The sequence below is a fragment of the Prunus mume genome, linkage group LG8, assembly GCF_029339155.1.
Source record: "Prunus mume cultivar Tortuosa linkage group LG8, ASM2933915v1, whole genome shotgun sequence".
Lineage (NCBI taxonomy): Eukaryota > Viridiplantae > Streptophyta > Magnoliopsida > Rosales > Rosaceae > Prunus > Prunus mume.
This window is the reverse complement of record NC_142705.1, coordinates 845,962-867,032: the sequence shown is the minus strand read 5'-3', so window position 1 is coordinate 867,032 and position 21,071 is coordinate 845,962. Positions and strand designations below refer to the sequence as shown.

Genomic DNA, 21,071 nt, shown 5'->3' with positions numbered 1-21,071 from the left:
CTTAGGATCTCAGCATCTGAGACCAGGATTCGTAACCCAGGTGATCGGTATCCAGACTTTTGGCCTAGAACGCCTATGGCGCTTGAGAGCAAGGCCCAAGTAATTGTACGAAAAAGCAGTCAATTAATTGTATAAAGGAGACCCAACAATTATAAGCTCTCCCCAAAGGAAAATATAAAACTATAAAGGACATGACAGCCTCAATATCACCCAAAAAGGACATGAGGTGAACATAATTTTTTCAGGTTGTCTTGGATTTGCTTAGTGGTTCCTTATTCCTTGGAATTGTTGTTGGGTTTTCTTGGATCGTGTAATGTTATGGTAATGGGTTTCAGTGGAGATCGATGGAAGGCTATGTTTTATATATATTTTAAGTTTTAACAGTTTGGGTACAAAATTTGATTGAAGTACTAAATTGCCACAAATAAAAGTTTGGGTACAAACGTCAAAGTTCAGCATCAAAATAAAAACCAATATTTTTTTTAATGAAAATAAAATAAAACAAAAGGTAAATCTTTCTTCTTTTTTTTTTTTGCTTTTGATCACAAATCACAAATGCCCTCCAGCACACCCATTCTTTATGCACTGCTAGGAATAATGATCAGCACACCCATGAATCTTCCACAACCTCTCAAGGCACCCATGCATGATGCATGGACCTCAGCATCAGCACTGCAGCTGTTACAATACATACTTTCAAGTTCTGCAACTTTCTTCTTTTACAAAATTTATCATTATAGAGAAATCTTAATTTCAATCTATCTCCTATTGATAATAAAAAATCATAAAAATTGTAATATAAAAATAACTTGAATAGCGAAAGACCAATTATCGTCCACCATCATAAGGCTCAATCATTTCGATTTTGCATGCTCTTGTCATCCTCTGCACTGATAATAATACGACTAGAACCAGCATCATCACCTTCACCTCTAACATCCACAACATAAGCGTTTGAAGGTGAACCAAGCGAACAGTCAGTTTCTTTGGGAGATGGAGAAAAATTAGCCTTTCCTCCTGGATGCTTTTCCATGCTTCGCATTATCCCCTCGAGCAAGGCGGCTACTTCTTTCATACAAGGCCTTTCCTCCCCTCTAACCTTCAAACATCTTTTCGCCAGATAGCTTACTTTTTCTGCTGTCTCAAAATTCCCCACGTTGATTATTTCACCATCAAGAATTTGAACTAAGTGACCTCGTTCCATTGAGCGAAGAAAGAAGTTTGCTAGGTATCTGTCTACGGCAGACCTTTCGAAAGACACTGCCTTTTGACTTGTTAGAAGCTCCAATAGGACAACTCCAAAGCTGTAGACATCGCTCTTTTCTGTTAGCGTTGCTGATTGAATGTATTCAGGATCTAAGTATCCGAGTGTCCCTTGCACTAAAGTTGATAACTGATCGTGATCTTCGTGAACCAATCTTGAAGCTCTGAAGCCTGAAACTTTTGCTGCGTAACTTTTATCCAATAATATATTTGTTGTCTTCAAATCTCGGTGTATGATTGACATGGCGTGCAAGTATGCTAATGCTCCGGCAGTTTCTGCTGCTATCTTCATTCTTAATTCAAATGAGAGTCCGGATCCTATGCCTTTTTTGTGAATTTGATGATAGAGAAACCCTTTTTCCGTGAACTCATAAACCATTAAACTCGTTTTTGCCTCTAAACAACAACCTAAAAGCTTGACGATGTTTCTGTGGTTGATCTGAGAAAGAATAAGAGCCTCATTAACGGAGTTAACGCTCGTGGATGGTGCATGAATAATCATGGACTTTTTTATGGCAATAACTCTTTTATCTGGTAGTAACCCTTTGTAAACTATTCCACAGGCTCCTTCACCAACCCTTGTACTTTCATGGTAATTTTTCGTGGCCTTTTTAAGCTCTCGTGCAGTAAAGATTGCGGGCGGTCCCTCAACAAATGTTGGTGTTGTCTCAACCAATGTTGGTGTTGTATCAACAGGTCCTAGATGAAGATTGACCAATTTTTCTTTGAGTTTTCCATACTTCTTGATGAAATGCACTCCGAATTTAAAGACGACACTCTTCATATCACTGGCCATTAGAATAAGTGCTTCAACATCACCAATTACCCTAGCAGACTCTGTTGCTGTAGGTAACGTCTGAGGAAAAGAGGTCGAGAACGGCCAAGCTAGAAGATTTTCTCCACATAATTCTCTTGCACCTTGCAGCGAAATGGAACCGCCTTTCTTTTCAATGGCTACATGTCCTTCTACAATGAAGATCATCATTTTAAGGGGTTCGCCCTCTCGAAGAATGAGATTGTTTTTAGAATACTTCATGGGCTTGAGATGCTGACAAATTGCTTTTAACACTTGTTCATCCATGTTTTGAAGTACTCGCACCTGCGATTAATGAATGTGATTAATTAATTGCTTTGAAGAATTGAAGTGCTCTTGTTATAAATGATCATGCTACAACTATAGTCAAGGGTTTGGACAAACTTACCTTCTTCAACCTAGTCAACGGCATACAACTTTTGATCTGGTTTTCAAGATCCAAGGGAAGAGTAGGAAGGGAATTATCCAAGTCAACATTCCTGTTTTCTTCAAATTCTTGTTCTACCTTTTCCATGATCTGCAACTTTATATCCTTCTGCGACCTCCGAGGGATGCCATTTTTAGGCAACCATAATTCTAGCTCTTGACCTTTCGCTTCCATTTTCCGTTTTATTTTCATCTTGTGTCTATGCACCTGTATTCTTGTAGTGTCCAAGGACAAATATGTCTATTCCACAACAAGCAAGTGAGAGTTATATTCTAATTAAAGTATAATACAATGATCAATCATATGCATTGATCATTGTGAGTTACGAAACATATTCAAATAAAAAATTCAGCGAAAATATACATTATATATATATAGACACCATTAAATGAGACAATAAAAAATCATTACATAAGCAAATTGACCCAAAAAAAAGAAGAAGAAACAATTGTCAAGCTTGGCTGTATCCATGGTGAAGGCAAAAAAAAGAAAAGAATAGAAGAATACACAGTAAATATTCCTTGGCCGTATCCATGGTGAAGGCAAGCTGTCCTTGGAAATATGTGGGTGCATCGAGAGAATGTTGGGAGTGATGTTGGTTGGAACTTGGGTGTGTTTAGTAGTTTCTTGAGTGAATTATTGTTTTGTATGAAAAAAACAAATTTATGAATAAAGTTAAAACCACATGGACATAATTGAAAAGGAAAAAAAAAACCCAAAGCTACAGGATCAAAATGGCATCAAGAAATTTATATATATATATATATATATATAATTAAATGGGGCACCAACCTGCAAATTTCCAATGAGATATATAAATAGTAGCAAGCCAGTTATAGAAATAAAAACCACAAAGAGGTTTTCCCAAGTCCTAGTACTGGGTTGGAGATTAGATCCAAGAGAACTGCAAAAATAAATGGAGCAATATAAGATGCAAGTATAAAGTTACAAATTCAATATGCTTAAGTGAAAAATACCACCAACATGGTCTAGTCCAGTGGAAAAATGTCTTGATTTGCAAACTAGTGGTCTCAGGTTTGAAGCCCTATGGCACCTTGTTATTGTGTGTGTGTGTGTGTGTGTGTGTGTGTGTGTGAAACCCTAGCTTAGACTATCGCTTGTACTAAAGAAAATGTAAGAAAATACAACAAACTTTTTTATGTTCAAAGTAGGGGTGGGCAGGTCTGTTCTACTCAAATCGAATCGAAACTGATATTATTCATCCGGTTCGGTTTGGTGTGTTTTTGACGAAAACATTATTTGTTCTGATGTGGTTCAGTTTGCTCATAAGTCGGTTCATTTTTCGATTTTGAACCAGAATCTTTTGTTTTGAATTTTGAATTTCTTTTTCTCACAAAACCACACTAAAATGTTATTTTTTTGGCTTAAAAATTCACAAATAGCCCAATTTTATGTAAAGGGATGTGATTGGGACTAGAAAAGAGAGGTGATTTGGAGTTAGACTTGGGGAAAAATTAGTTTTATTTTATTTTTTGTTGAAATCAGTGCATTAATAAACCCAAAAGGGCAAGAAATACACAACTAGAACAACAAGAGAAACAAATACCAAAGGGGGGAGAATCCACTAGAACCAAGCTCTGAACTAGCTAAAGGATCAGAACCCCTAACGAAAATGAAAACTAAATAAAAACAGGGGCACTAAAGTGTCCCGATACAAAAGTGACAAAAAGAAAAAACCGAGCACACAGTGCCGCCACCACCGCCACAAGGACCAATAATGAACCACCATGGCCACATACGAGGATAGTCAACCTCCACATAGATCAACATAGCTGCACATATAGACCCACAAGTATACCAAAAATTGCCCAGAACACAATCATTCATCAACCCGAAGACGCGAACCCTGATAAGACTATTAGAGTTAACAGTTTTATTATTCAGATTTTTTAGTTAATCAGTCTGTTAATAAGTCCTATCCTTTAGGGACTAGTTGTTTGTGTTTTTAACAAATTCCTATTAGTCTGTTACCACGTTTTAGGGTGTTGCAAACGTGGGCTGTTATTTTGATTTTATCTCTTTGTAAAAGGCTTTATAAGCCTGCAGTTTGTTATCAATGAGAATAAGAACTTTTCATTCAAGGTTGTGTGCTATAGTTTCTTCTGAGTGTTCTCAACAATTGGTATCAGAGCCCCATCATAGGGGGCCTGATTGTGAGTGTGTGTGGAAAGAAACCGCAGTTTTCTTTCAGAGTAAGGGAGCCAAGCAGAATGGCGGAGAGCAATAGCAGTGGTTTTGTGCAGCCGGCCATTCCCAAATTTGACGGACATTACGATCATTGGGCAATGTTGATGGAGAACTTTCTTCGTTCCAAGGAATATTGGGATCTCGTAGAGAATGGGATTTCGTGGTGACACAATCTGCCTCCTGGGTGGAAACAGAATAGGCAGAAGCACAACGCAAATTGGTCGAGGGCCAGAAGTTGAAGGACTTAAAGGTAAAGAATTACCTTTTTCAAGCTATAGATCGGAATATCATGGAGACTATACTCGACAGAGACACATCAAAGAGTATTTGGGACTCCATGAAACAGAAATACCAAGGCTCTACCAAGGTGAAGAGGGCCCAGTTGCAAGCACTTTCGGAGGGACTTTGAGACTCTCCACATAAAGGAGGGGGAGACTGTTGATAATTTCTTTGCTCGTACTCTCACTATAGCCAACAAAATGAAGTCTCATGATGAGACAATAAGCCAAACCATCATCAATGAGAAAGTTTTGAGGTCCATGACGTCAAAATTTGATTATGTGGTTTGCTCCATTGAAGAGTCCAATGATTTGAACACACTGACCATTGACGAGCTGTAGAGCAGTCTGCTAGTCCATGAACAAAGAATGAATGGCCATCAAGGGGAGGAGCAGGCTCTCAAGGTCACTCATGAAGACAACACTAGCAGAGGAAGAGGTCAAGGGACGTTCAGAGGAAGAGGAAGAGGTCGTGGCAGACAACTGTTCAACAAGGCCACTATCGAGTGCTTTAAGTGTCACAAATTAGAACACTTTCAGTACGAGTGTCCCAGTTGGGAGAAGGGAGCCAACTATGCAGAACTAGATGAAGGAGAAGAGCTGCTATTAATGTCCTATGTAGAGCTTAACCATGCTAAGAGAGAAGAGATCTGGTTCCTCGATTCAGGATGCAGTAATCATATGAGTGGGAATAAAGAATGGTTCTGATTTGGATGTTCAATTCAGGCAAACTGTGAAACTAGGCAACAACTCAAGGATGGCGGTTATGGGAAAAGGAAATGTTCGAATGCAAGTGAATGGAATCACTCAGGTAATTTCTGAGGTCCATTACATTCTTGAGTTGAAAAATAACCTGTTAAGTATGGGGCAGCTTCAAGAAAAAGGTGTGGCAATTCTGATTCAACATGGGGAGTGCAAAGTGTTTCATCCTAGTAAGGGTCTAATCATTCAGTCCGAGATGAGCGCGAACAGGATGTTTGTTGTGCTCGCAGCGATGATGCCTAAAGCTACTACACTGTTTGTCGTGATAGAAGATGAGAGTTATTTATGGCATTGCAGCATTCGGACACTTAAGCTTCAAAGGGTTGAGAACTCTTCAATACAAACAGATGGTTAGTGGTTTGCCTTCTCTTATAACTCCTGCAAAGTTATGCACAGTGTGTTTGGTTGGAAAGCAAGACATGGAATCCATTCCGAAAAGAAGTCTATGGAGGGCGCCATGGCCGGAGCTGGTACATGCCGATATATGTGGCCCTATAAAGCTCTGTATCAAACAACAACAAGAGGTATTTCTTAAGTTTTATCGATGACTTTAGTCGTAAAACTTGGATTTATTTTTTGCATGAAAAATCAGAGGCTTTTACCATGTTTAAAAGTTATAAGGCTTGTGTTGAAAAGGAATCAGGTGCCTACCTTAAATGTTTGACGACTGATAGAGGTGGTGAGTTCACCTCAAATGAGTTTGGGGAATTTTGTAAGGCAAATGGTATAACCAGGTATTAACTACAGCCTATACTCCTCAAAGAAAACGGAGTTCTTTGAGAGAAAGAATAGGATTTGTGATGAATTTGGTGCGTTGTATGCTCACCGAGAAGCAGAGTTCCAAAGGCTTTCTGGCCAGAAGCTGTGAGATGGTGTGTGCATGTCCTCAACAGGTGCCCTACTTTAGCTGTGCAAAATAGAACTCCCAGAGGAAACATGGAGTGGTATGAAGCCTACAGTAGAGTATTTCAAAGTTTTTGGGTGCTTGGCTCATGTGCACGTACCAGACCAGAAAAGAATCAAGTTGGATGACAAAAGCATTCAGTGTGTTTTATTGGGAGTTAGCGATGAGTCGAAAGCTTATAGGTTGTTTGATCCGGTCTCTAAGAAGATAATTGTTAGTAGGGACGTTGTTTTTGAGGAGAACAAGGGCTGGAATTGGGACATGAGCAGGGAAGAAATGGCTTTGGATATGTTAGAGTGGGGTGATAGTGAAGAAGAAAATGATGAAGCTGAGAATGAAGGGGAACTTGGAGCAGAAGTTAATGAGAATGAAGAAGCTGGCTCAAATGGCACAAATGGAGTTGGTTCAAGTGGTTCAAGTGGCACCAGCTCACCTTCCAGACCAGCTTACCTTCTAGTGAGTCACATGATGGGAATTCCTCGGGTCCAGTTGAAAGGAGGGCAAGACGAGTTCCATTTTGGATGCAAGATTATGAAACTAGAAAGGGTTTGTCAGAAGAAGAAGATGTGAGTGCCATGATGATTCTCACAGAAGCTGATCCCATTACTTTCGAGGAAGCCGTGAAGAGCAAGAAATGGAGAGACGCCATGAATGCAGAGATTGAGGCTATTGAACGTAATAAAACATGGGATCTGACTATCCTACCTGCAGGAGTAAAGACCATTGGAGTTAAATGGGTTTTTAAAACAAAACTTAATGAAAGTGGTGAGATAGACAAGTGCAAGGCTAGACTTGTGGCAAAGGGATATGCACAACAATATGGGATTGATTACACAGAAGTTTATGCTCCAGTTGCAAGACTAGATACCATACGTTTGGTAATTGACCTAGCAGCTCAACAAGGTTGGAGTATTTTTCAGCTTGATGTGAAGAGCGCATTTCTGCATGGTGAGCTTAGTGAGGAAGTGTTTGTCCAACAGCCTCAGGGATATGAGAAGAAGGGCGAGGAACACATGGTTTATAAGCTGAATAAGGCACTATATGGCCTCAAACAAGCTCCACGAGCTTGGTACAGCAAAATTGAGGCCTATTTTGTTAAAGAAGGCTTTGAAAAATGTTATTGTGAACACACGCTATTCACAAAGTCGAAGGAAGGAGGTAAGCTCTTAATTGTCAGTCTTTATGTTGATGATTTAATCTTTACTGGGAATGACATGAGCATGTGTGAAGAGTTTAAGAAGTCGATGATGTTAGAATTTGACATGTCTGACCTGGGAAAGATGAGATATTTTCTGGGGGTTGAAGTACTACAAAATTCTGATGGGATTTATGTGAGTCAAAGAAAGTATGCTTATGAAGTTTTAGAAAGATTTGGCATGAACAACAGCAACTTGGTGAAGAACCCCATAGTTCCAGGTTGCAAATTGTCAAAGGACAAGAAGGGAGCTAAGGTTGATGCATGTGTGTTTAAACAGGTGGTTGGCAGTCTTATGTACTTAACTGCAACTGGACCTGATTTGATGTATGGTGTGAGTCTTATCAGCAGGTTCATGTCGTGTCCTCACGTGAGCAACACCGGTTGGCAGTGAAAAGATTGCTTAGATATTTGAAGGGAACGACTGGTCTGGGGATTTTCTACAAGAAAGGAGACTGTAAGCAACTCACAACCTATTCGGATAGTGATTTTGCTGGAGATGTAGATGATCGCAAGAGCACTTCAGGGAGTGTGTTCATGTTTAGTTCTGGAGCAAGTGTCATGGTCATCCAAAAAACAGCCTGTGGTTAGCTTATCCACCACAAGCAGAGTACATCGCTGCTGCTCATGCGCTTGTCAGTGTGTTTGGTTAAGAAGAGTTTTAGAGAAGCTTGGTTATGTACAGAAGAAATGCACTACAATTTTGTGTGATAAGAGTTCAACTATAAAACTCTCCAAGAATCCTGTTCTTCACGGCAGAAGCAAGCACATTGACATCAGTGTTTCATTTCCTTCGTGACCTGGTAAAAGATGGTGTGATTGATTTGAGTCATTGTAATACTCAAGACCAGGTAGCTGACATTATGACGGCCAAACGCTCGGGTTGGAGGTGTTTTTGAAGCTTCGTAGTTTGCTGGGCGTGTGTGAAGTTCCTAATATAAACTGAATGCATTCTGCATACGGTTTAAGAGAGGGAATGATAAGACTGTTAGAGTTAATAGTTTTATTATTCAGATTTTTTAGTTAATCAGTCTGTTAATAAGTCCTATCCTTTAGGGACTAGTTGTTTGTGTTGTTAACAAATTCCTATTAGTCTGTTACCATGTTTTAGGGTGTTGCAAACGTGGGCTGTTATTTTGATTTTATCTCTTTGTAAAAGGCTTTATAAGCCTGCAGTTTGTTATCAATGAGAATAAGAACTTTTCATTCAAGGTTGTGTGCTATAGTTTCTTCTGAGTGTTCTCAACAAACCCAAGACTCACCACCTCCAGTCCAGCAAACCCGAATCTTCAAGTGCACCATAGAGAAAGCAACAACCATGCAAAGAAAAACCCCGGGATAAACCAACCCGAGGCCAAAAGTACCAACACCAAAGGAACCAAAGGACTAGAAGGAGGTGGTGCAAGCACCAAAGCACAGACTCCACTCACCTTCCGATATACACACGATAAATCGTGTTTAGGTGCAGCTGCTACCGCCCAAGGGAGAGGGCAGATCCTAGATTGGGAGGAGGCCAAAATAAGGAGGGGTGTAAAGGATGAAACATATGTGATTGTGGGGAAAGTTTGGAGTATACAAGGGGGCACAAATACAATTTGGGACAATAGCCACAAAATACCAAGCATAAAGCTGGAGCAGCCACCACAGGGGTGGGAAGGAGCCACCATCTCGCCAAGGAATCGGACTCAGGCAAAAAATAAAAATACAATGAAAACCACACCCATAGAGGGGAAGGGGAGAATCAGAAAGAAAAGATGAAGGAGAATGAGAGGGGGGAGGAGGTCCATGGGAGATAAGAGGGGACGGAGAGGAGGAGACCTCCTCCCCTATGTGGCCAGCCGACGCCAGAAACCTAGAGGGGATTGGAGCGCGAGGCCGCAAGGACTGAGTCCTGGATCTAAGGTGGCTTCCTGCAGGAGTGGGTAGGGCTGGGGGTCATGGGTCTCAATTGGTTGGCTATGGAGGAGGAAGGGTTGGGCTATGGGTTGGAGTGTGAGCTCACATTCTAGGGGAAAGATTAGTTACGGACTTAGAAATTTTGCATTAGGCTTAAAAAATACACAATCAATCCGGTTCGCCCTGGTTCAGTTTTTTCACTATAAGAACTAAAATCGAAATCGTCCTTTTTGTCAACTCCAGCTTTTGTAAACACTGCTTTTTTAGCCCAATTTTGCTCGGTTTTCCGGTTTGAATGCCCATCCTAGTTCAAATCATTATTACGAATTCTCGAAATGCCCAAACTGAAGCCCATGACCTGGATTCACTCCTACAACAATCCAATGTGATTTAAAATTTGTAAATTTTCTAAAACTTTTAGGACTTATTAATTATTGTAAACTTTAGTATGTGGACTGTATATTGATTTCTTTGTCGTGTAGTTCCGTTAATTTAGAATATGTAATTTACGTATTAGTCCTCAAGATTAAGGGAAGGAAATTCGAACTTAAAATGTAAGGGAGTAGATACACTGTCTTGACAAACTGAACTAACCCACAGCTGTCCAATACGTGAGAGTTAACTATAAACGATGAGCGAGACTCTTACAATAATGAGTAAAAAGAATTGCAATGATCAAAGTATTGAAAATTAATTGCAAAAACAGAGGTAAAGGGTCCTAAAAGACCAAAAAAAACTTACATGCAACAAGGATGTCACAGTGGCGGAATCTCAAACCTATCACACATTGCCATATCGAGTTAAAATACATGGCTATAGGTGATTGGCTTGGGATAATGTCACGGTGGTACCCCAATATAAGTAATTTTGTTCTTAAAAAAACGAAAGCTGTATGCCGGGAAATAAATTCAAAAGAAAAAGCCAGTGATTAGAAAATCTCAATCCATTTAGGTGGCAAGTGACAATAATAAATGTGTCGTGGTACGTGTTTGTTAGGACCGTATCACATATAAGTTGGTCACAAGATAACAAAGAAAAAAAAACAAAAGACAAGGAAACAAGAATAAACAAGACCGAGAAAATGACAACCACTTTTGAAAAAATTTAAAGTTGCATATCTAACAAAATACGCAATAAATATGGAATAGTTGAAAAAAAAAAAGTTTAGAATAACTTAATAAAGTAAATAATTTGCTCAAGTCTTTCTATGGGTTTTTTTTTTTTTGGTCGAAATCTTTCTTTGGACATCAAAAGAATAAAGTTTAATATAAACTCTAACGAACTCTTAAAATAAAATAAAATAAAATAAAATAAAATAAAATAAAAAAAGACATGACCTCAGGAATCTAGGTCCAATCTTGGCCCCCCTTTAGGGGTGGTGCCCTCCTTTCCTATTACTCTCCTCCCCGTCCCTCCCCTCTTTCTTCAGGTTGCTTACTAGTTTTTTCCCTGGATTTTCTGCTTGATTGCATTGGTGATTTCGTTGACAGCTCTTGTGGTTTTGTTATTTTTGGAACCTTCAGTGACGACGAAATAGCAGTGCACTAGTGGTTTTGAGATATATGAGGTAGATGAGTGACTTTTACTCACATGCTGTTTGTTGACAGTTTCTTGAATTGTAGTCAACGCTTTGTGAGTTGGGTGTTCGTTTGTAGTCTCGTCTCTACTTGTGAGAGTTTAAGAGTTGTAGTTGTATAGTTTTAGGCACGACAATTCATGCATGGCTTTTTCAGGCTTGGGGCTGTTATGCTGAAAGTTCTTTGGCCTTATATGGCTATTAGTGGAAATACAATTTGTGTGCTTGATATTTCATGTGTGTTTCTATGAATATGGATTAACCATGTGTGGTTATTATGCTTCTATCTTTGTATTAACATTTTGTGGATATTTGTACTAGCCCTTGTGGCTTATGATTTTTATGCTTAATTTATGAGTACAATTATCAATTTTCTCTTAAAACAAGAAATTTTAATTGTTGTTTTTCCATTCGTGTTTATTTAATTTAAATCTCACTTTATCCTTGTATTTTATGTTGTGTTTCTAAACTCTATGATTTTACTCTGTCTCATTTTGCCCTATTTTTTCAATTCTGTCATTTTGCCCCATGCTTTTACTCTATATGTTTCATTTAAACTCTTACTATAAGTTAAAGTGAAATAGGTCAACAACTAAATGACAAGACCAGCCTCAAATTCCTCGAAACTCATGATGAATCCTGTGGTATTTCTGACATCAAGGTGATGCCGGCACACTTACTAACAATATATCCTCTTTTCCAAATCAAAGAAAAGAGGGATTTATACTGCCAAATTTCGCGAGTCTCCTTTGAAAACGAACATTTACCAAATTTGTTTCACCTGTAAATATCTCAGTTTAAGAAATCAACTCCAGCACACACAATGCAATAACACACAATTTGCAGAATAAGCTTCTATCCTTCAAATAATTCAAAGCAAAACCACCAGCAATCTCTTGAGTCAAATAATACATTAACAATGCAATTAATGGACCCAAACAATTTTACAAATACCCACAATAATCAACATAAAATAACTTCCCAAATTTTCACCATGTGATGTTTACCATCCAAACACAATCGCAAGTAGCTTAAAGACTCGGGCCCAAATCGTACATCAATCCAAGACAGGTATCATACCTATCTTAACCACAAACACCTTTCAACAACATCCACTTAGTCAAACGGGAATATGAATAATCATTTCAATCACGCCTCGGTTTCAATCGAGCTTTAGGACCACCGACAAAATCAAAACCCAACCCCCCAGAAACATAAGAAGAAAGACTAGATCCAAATGACCAAATTAAAGTTTCAGAAATAAACTTTAGTTCGCAGCTGCACCTAGGTAAGACCCCAGACTACCTACATACCTCTTTGTGAGGGATCAAGACACACATAGTTCTTACTACAAAAAATCACGGTTCAGTGAACATACAATCATTTTCAGTAATACTAATAAGTTAATTCTAGAATTATCTTTTCCCTTTAATTTAAATCACATCATACCAAACATAATCTTTTCTAAACATTAATCTTTTCCCGATATAGTATAGTAATCCCTTTTTTCTCTCTCTGTTACTTTACTACACACCAGAGAGTCCAATGCCACGCGTAGTAAAGTAACAGTAACCCAAGTGTAGGGATCCTTTACCACACACCGGAAAATCCAACACTACTTGTGGTAAAGTAACCAGTGTCCCAATCAGCACACACGCCAAAAAATCCAACGCCACATGTGGCCCAACCAAACCATGTTCTATGCATGCAAACTGCTTTATCATATGCCGGATAATCCAACGCCACGTGTGGGTACCATAACCAAGGAAGGGTACTTAGCATGGTGTAATCTCATATTCACATAACCAAACAATAAAGTACCCCCATCTTATATTAATCTCTTGCTCAGTTATTTAATCATAAAGTGAATAACAATTCCTCAACACATATAATCCATATTCAAATTAATTATAAGCCGCATTAACCGAAATACCCACTACCAAACCTCAGTAAACCATTTCGATTTTATTCATATTCAAAACACTACTCAAATACTTAGGAATAAACAATCTCTGAAAATCCCTTAAGATAAGATAATAAAATTCAAAACACCGTATCTTACACAAAGTCACATAATCCTTTATAAATAATATTAATGGCACTAATAATAATAGTAATAATAATAATGATGATGATAATAATATTAATAATAACAAAATATAAACGGGAAGTCTCGTGTCACATGATACAGGCCGAGATTGAACCGATAGCCTGTTTTTATAACCTCATATTTATATATATATATATTATAAAAATAATATTCCCTTCCTTAATTCAATTTTCCCAAATATTTATTCCTAATATAGAAAATAAACTCTCAAGCCTATATTCCATAAAGGCCCAAATATAATTCAAATAGTAATCAAAACTTGTTTACACTTAACTTCCATAAAATACTATATTCCATAATTAAAACAATAGACTTTCGTAAATAACCCAATATCATCCAATCCATGTACTCTAATAATAATCATAATAATATTAACTAATGATAAATAATAATCTTTAGAGATCCCATATCCTCATTAACCCATATTAAATCAATTTTCACTCCAAAACTCATTACACCAGAAATTCCATATTAGAAGAACGAAGTACACTTAAAAACAAACATCCATTTACTTGCTAATAATCATAGTCGAGACCTAAGACTCGCTTTCATAATCCATCGATCAAGTATCTCATACTCATCCATTCCATAACTTCAATTATCAAACTAATAATCCAAGAATTTCATACGATATTATAAAGCACTCACAAAATCCCAACATAGTCAACATAACTCAAATAACAGTCAAGACTCGTTAATAAGGTCGTTCTAGTACTCCTCGAATGGTGAAACAACCTTGAAAGACTCATGATCAATTGAGAAACTTGGTCAACTGGGCCGGCAGGGTTCAATAAGGTCTACTATTCCCGTCCTTTAAGTTTGGTTCGAATTGAACTGTTGGATCGATCGCGATCGCACTATTGGACGGCTATCGTTTAACGCAACTTTAAGTCATTGAATCGGAGCATCCGGTCTCCGATTCACAATCCGCAAATTCCTACACGATCTTAAAGATGCCTAGATCAACATATTTTAAATTGGAGTCAATCAAAGGTCAAAACATATTGAACCCGGATAACGCTTAATATGCGATATCTGATCGACAGTCAAACGACAACCAATTAAAATTGAGCATACCGTTGTGCTCGGGACGACATGTGGATCATTTTATGACCCCAAAGGCTAGCCACGAAGTGGCCCACAAGTGTGTGTGGGTATCCAAAGCAATTCTGGCAATTGAAAAATCTCCAAATTGCCGGTCAAAACCTATACCTACATGATCAGAACAAAGAATGGAGCAACTTTTGTTCTTGGACCAACCCCAACAAGTGGCCGGAATCGAGAGCCCGAAAGCCGGCCAAATTTCAAGCGATAAATTGACAACCAAAATGCAGAAATTGATCATAAGTAACCCAACCATCAACTAGAACACATTGAGAGGATGAAAAAGCATATCTAGATCGAAGAATTGGTAGCCGGAATCGTCCGAATGAGCTCCGGAAATTATGGGTTGAAACCGGCATTTTTCTTGCTTTTTCCGACTACGATGAGGTGGGGTACAGTAGAGGGAGGCTAGCGGTCCTTTTGGGACAGTCCTCGCAGTGGTGGCCAAGGTAGCAGCATCTAAGAGAAAATCGCCGCCGATATAGTCGAGGTGTTATTGCACACACGGGGGAGAGAGAGATGAGGGGAAATCTGATTTTAATAAACCCATTTTGAAATATTTACAGTTTTGCCACTATGTTTCTTTTGATCGTAATTTCTTCGTTACAACTTCGATTTGAGCTCACTACATGTCTACGGACTCATCTCGGCATGATCTATACAATAGTACCATTCATTTCCCCAAAATCCTTCCGAATTAAAAAGTGACAAAAATACCCCTACCCCCGAGAGCAAAATTGTAATTTCATAATTAAATAAATTAAATAATTTAAATAGTCAATAAAATTAGGGCTGGGGTGTTACACTAAATTACTGAAATATCCTTAACTTCTCTATATTATGAAACTTATTCTACTTTAGAAGGGCTAACATTTAATCCTTTTTAGTTGACAAAGAAAGTTATGTTAAAAAATAGTGTGGCTGATGTCTTTCATATGCACTGTGATTAATGTTTTAAGGGCATACAATATTCTTCATCTATTTAATATTAAACCTCGTCCATCCTGAATTTTGAATATGTTTTTGTTCATATATTGTAAGTAATATTTGATATGTAAGATAAAAGTACAAACCTCAAATTTCGTAGGCCCCAACAAAAGCAGTTCGAGAACTTTTGTAGAAAATTTGTTGATGACGGCACACCAGACTGAAGGATGCTAAGAAATATCCCAAAATCGAAGATCGTTGCATTTGGTGAACTTATAGGACACAAATCATCTTTGAATGTTTGGTAATGACAACCAAAAGTATTAGGGTCACACCCATTTTCATTTTGACATGCATATTGCCAACAGGCTGTCATTCGTTGAATAGCAAAAAAGTACCATATGGCTCCAAGTATCTGAACAATAATCAATAATTTAGTTAACTTGATCGAACTTGCTTGTAATACTTAATTTGTTTAACGCTTACTTCATGGAGTTAAAATAAATCATAATAAGATTGAAACTTACATGACTAGCAAGGATGTACATAAAGAAATTAAGTACACCTTTAACCCATATTGGAGTCTCCCTCTTGGGAGACATTTTTGGTACCTCACACGATAGGTAGATGCGAATAACCCGCGGTATATATTGCATCAGAACAAAAAAGTTCATAATAAACTTGCTTGTCTCCGAGGATCTTGAAGCCGCCATTCTTGAAAAGAAATTGAGGAGTAAAACCTGAACACAATACAATTTTATGCCAATAATTAAGTTGAATATTATATATGGTGAGAGAAAATATTGAAACAGGATTTGATGCTTTTTATATCATACTTCACATTATTGACTCTAATACAGGTATGTCCCACATACATATGGTAGAGACTCCCTGAGTCAGTAAATGTGGTGTGAATAATATCACTGGTAAAGGCATAAGGAAGCTATTACCTCCAGGAAGGACTTGTCTTACCTGTGGAAGGGGAAGAATAGCTAAAATGTCGATTAAGATGTATGACTGCCAAATCTTCTTAGCTAGCGTCGGCAAAAAGGTGTTCCCTAAGAATTCTGATTTGGAGATGTGATGAAGTTCAATGGTTAAACTTGAACAGATCTTATATGTATAAACCTCAATAATGATGTCCATAATATAAAAGATATCTGTCACAGATCTTAATGTAAGAGCTGCTATCTTCAAGTTTTGGTCCAATCTCAGACAATTCATGTCCTGATTGATGATAGGAATGTAGAGGAACAAAGGATCCAGTGCAACAGCAAACACACATGATGTTGCAAAAATCTGCTTCCACTTTGCAAACATCTTCTTCTTCCACTCAAGAATTTTCACCTTCATATTTGGCCATTTTTCTTTTGATATCTGCCATTCTTCGACGGAAGATTCTCCACTACTTGTAGTATCTGAATATGAGCATGATTTTGAATCTGAGTCTGAATCTGAATCACTGGAAAATACACAAGAAACATGAGTAAAATTTCACCATATCAGATAGAAAGAATCAAAGAAGAGTTACTATGTATTGATTTCAAAGTTAAAATAAACCGAACCGTTCATCTTTCTCTTCCGACTTCTCCACAACCACAGTTACATCGGGGTTGGGCATAACTCCAACTTCTGCGGATACAATTTATATTAATAACAGAAATTATAGGTATGGGATCAACTAATAACAGAAATTGGACGAGTCTGAGAGCGGCAAAAATTGATCTGGAAATGTTTAGAGTTTTGACTTGACACACACGTATATATATATATATATATATCCGACGAAAAAGGAAAAGAAAATAAATGAGGTTAGTCTATGTAGAGTTGTTAAGTCTTGTTGTCCCCAAGTGTTTTTCTAATAAGTTTGTTCTTTTCACCAAGCAGATCAAATTTAGAAAAGCTAATTTTTTTTCTATCCGATATTATTTTTTTTGAGAGGCCATCATTCAATATGAAAGCGTGTGGAATTAAAATTCATATCGTGACTCAACATATAGTGACTTGACATAAAGCTTGAATATAATGGAGGCTTAAATTATCTATAGAAAAAAGCTAAAAACAAATCATGCTTTCACAGTCGATGTACAAATAGAAAACCTACTTAGATCTCTATCAAATAAATTTTTTATTTTTATCAAAATGTAGAATATATTTTGGTCAACAACGGCGGAACTTAAAAAATCGTAAAATGTATCAATATATTTCTATTGAGCCTATTGAGCGGGTAAGCAGAGAGCGCGTCTTCCTCTCCCGCATTTATTACCCACCTTCTAATTTCCTATCCTCCAGCACTACCACGTAGACTTCTTGTGATGCCGTCTTACTCCAGCCAGCGTATTCAAATCACTGGTCCAACCTTCAACCGTCCCCATTTAAAGCTTTAGACCAACGACTGCTCCTCCTGTGTCCATAAAAAAGGCTTTAGCCAGGAACCGGGAGACCAAGGAAGACATAGGCAAGCTTACACTCCGCTAGAAATCACTCAGAAACAAGCTTTAGCCCTCTCAACCCAAACCCATCCTCCGCTTTCTATAAACCCACTGCCGTAAACACATAAAGGTGGAGTTTCATATTTTAGTGAAAAATAATATTATGTTGAAGAATGATTATAGGTATTTTATCAAGTGATTTTGGATTGAGACTATTAGATGAAGAATGATAACGGATATTTTCTGCATAATTTGTAGAAAACCAGCCATGAGCCCAACTTTGGACCTTGATTTCTCTTTCTGTTCACCCGTTTTATGTTTGTTCCTGTGATGGTAGGGTAAATTTCCCTATTGCCTCGAAAACTATTGACTTGTCAACAAGTTAATTTTCTTTCGTGTAAAGCGAGCGTGCCACTACTAATAATGAAAATTTAGCAAACTTCTTAAAAACAGATAACTTGTGCCCCAAGTTACTGATTTCTAAACAAGCAATTGTGAATTTGGGTGAGAAATATCTTCCAAGTAAGTTCTTTTCTTGCCTCAGACTGGTGAGGACTTCATAATTTTTCACAATACAAAACAGGTAGTTCTAGCTAGAATAAATGATAAGAAAGTGAACTGTTTTAGGCGGAACTGCCTTTTACAAAGCTCAAGAAGGAAGACCAACTCTAAAAATACAAAAGGGAGCTTCGGACTTTGATTTCTGCCTGGATAAGTGCTTCGATCGGGCTGGATTCGTGTGTGCACATCTTTGGATTGTACTATCAACACCTTCAACTCTCAAGTTTCAGTTGTAAATCAATACCAACGTTCGAGTATGACTGAGCTTTAATCTATTTCAAGCCCTGGAAGGCTTTTTGAACGGAATTGGGACCTCTTTAGTCCGAGAGGGGCGTAGTGGTTGGATTCGACTATTCTTGTTTGAGAACGCACTGTAATACCTATTTTGCTTGATCAGGGCTCTCCATAAATTTATTGAGGTTTTCATATTTGTAAAACTCGAACTCTGCTTGACGATATCCTGACATCAACGCGAGTTTAAATTTTTAAAAAATAATTTAATTATGTGCGCTAGCATTAGCCGTTATTTTCCGCCTACGGCTAGAAGCCACGTGGCAGCCTCTGGGCTATCCAATCCAGTTTTCTCCTCCAATCCAATGGCTGACTTTTTTTTTTTTTGCATTAAAAATTTGAAAAATATTTAAAAATTACAATTTTTTTATAAATACCTACCAATATTCTTCACTTTCAACACCAAATCCTCATACATTTTCTTCTCCTTATACTAGTATTTTTCTACACAATATTTAATTCACTTTCAAATTTCATTTTTATTCATCATCTTATGGCATCTTCCATTAACGCCGGAGGGGCATAGACAACCATGGAAGATGTTCTGTTGTGTGAGTGTTGGGTCCGAGTTGGTCATTGTCCGATCACGGGCAGTGAGATGAAATTTTCTCATATGTGGAGAACAATTCATGCCGAATTTTGTGAAAGATCGAGTTCGGCTCGTACTGAAATGGCCTTGGCTAATAGGTGGAAAATTTTGAATAAAGAGTTCGGGAAATGGAGAGATGCGTTGGCAAAAGCAAGAGATAACCATCGAAGCGGGAAAAATCTTGGCAATGAGGTAAATTATTTGTAATTTCCGTTTTATTAATTTTAATATCCTAATATTTTTTTTTTTTAATGTTTCTTGCATTTCCAATATTTTTTTTTAATGTTTCTTGCATTTTCAATATTTTTTTTAAACAAATTATGCAAGCACAAATGTGGTTCGATGCCATTGGGCAAGGCAAAAAATCTTTCAACCATGACCAATGTTGGGAGGTGGGGAAAAATTGTTCGAGATTTAGAATTATTTCCATGGTCCAACCATTGTGTTGAACTAGACGTCATTCCATGATTCAACGACATCAGATTTGCCTTGGATTCCCCGGTGAATCAAGACTCACCAATCCAAAAGGAGCCAAGGCCTATTGGGAGAAAGGCGATGAAGGCCAAGAGAGGGAGTACATCCACCAATGATACTGCAAAAATTTTGGAGCAAATTGCAAGGAATGGCACCATGAGAATTGAGTTAGACATGAGAAAAGATGCGAATGAGATGGCACTGAATGAAGAATATGCAAGAAAAATGAAGTATATACGCAAACAAGACATTGAGAAGAAGGATCGGGAAACCATGGCCATGAATACAATCCATATGTCCCCTGAAACAAAACAATTTTGGAAGATAGAACGAAGGGATGTTATGAGAAGAAGGCTTTTCCGTGACGATGGACCAAGCAATACCAATTACTTAAATGATCAAAACCATTAATTTCTTTTGCTTGCCGTTTATTTAATTGTATTGCTTATTTTCAGTTAAAGTAGTTGTAATTCTTGTCTTTTATTTTATTAGTAGTATTTCTTAATTAGTTGTATTGCTTTTCTTTGAGTGAATAAAGAAATCATTCAATAAAATACGTTTTTATTCAACACATTGCATACATCAAACAAAACATGATTAAAAAAAACCACAACCAAAGCATAATTAAAAATAAACTACAATCAAAGCATAATTAAAAAAAACTACAACCAAAGCATAATTAAAAATAAAACATCAACACAAAGCAAAATTAAAAACAAAGCATCTTCACTTCACTTCATTCACCGTCATTGCCTCTCACTGCCCATAAATGCTTTATCAAGTCAACTTGACATCGTTCATGAATACAAGACAATTGCATCTCCGTATATCGATCAATCATACGGTTCATGAAACAACCGTCCCTAACCAACTGTTCATGTTCCAGTGGTTGTCCATTTGGGCCTATGGGCCTTTCATAAATTCTTGTCAAGGCCGTATTCATGGGATCCGGTTCGAACACGTCTGGAGCAACATAATCATACTCATCCTCCACAATCATGTTGTGGATGCAAGTCATCATAATGCTCCTCATCACCTCCTCATCAAACATATGCGCAGCACCCCTAATAATTGCCCACTGAGCTTAGAGGATACCAAAACATCTTTCGACATCTTTCTTGTAACCGTCTTGATAGGCAGAAAATAATTTTTCCTTTTTGGATCGGAGATGTGGAATTGATTTGACAAATGTGGTCCACCTCGGGTAGATGCCGTCTGCTAGATAATACCCATTCCAGTATACGGTATTGTTGATTTCAT

At 37.7% G+C, this 21,071-nt stretch overlaps 1 protein-coding gene across 1 annotated transcript; it reads right to left on the bottom strand.

The window, feature by feature from the left end:
- Positions 1 to 390: 390 nt before the first annotated feature.
- Positions 391 to 17,226, bottom strand: LOC103322426 (cyclic nucleotide-gated ion channel 1-like). The gene is made up of 7 exons (XM_008224341.3): positions 17,030 to 17,226; positions 16,437 to 16,926; positions 15,992 to 16,204; positions 15,611 to 15,879; positions 3,297 to 3,408; positions 2,466 to 2,744; positions 391 to 2,362 (listed from the first exon to the last, which is right to left on the bottom strand). The coding sequence occupies exons 1-7, from the start codon at positions 17,083 to 17,085 to the stop codon at positions 851 to 853; spliced, it is 2,931 nt and encodes a 976-aa protein (XP_008222563.2). The 5' UTR covers positions 17,086 to 17,226; the 3' UTR covers positions 391 to 850.
- Positions 17,227 to 21,071: the final 3,845 nt, after the last annotated feature.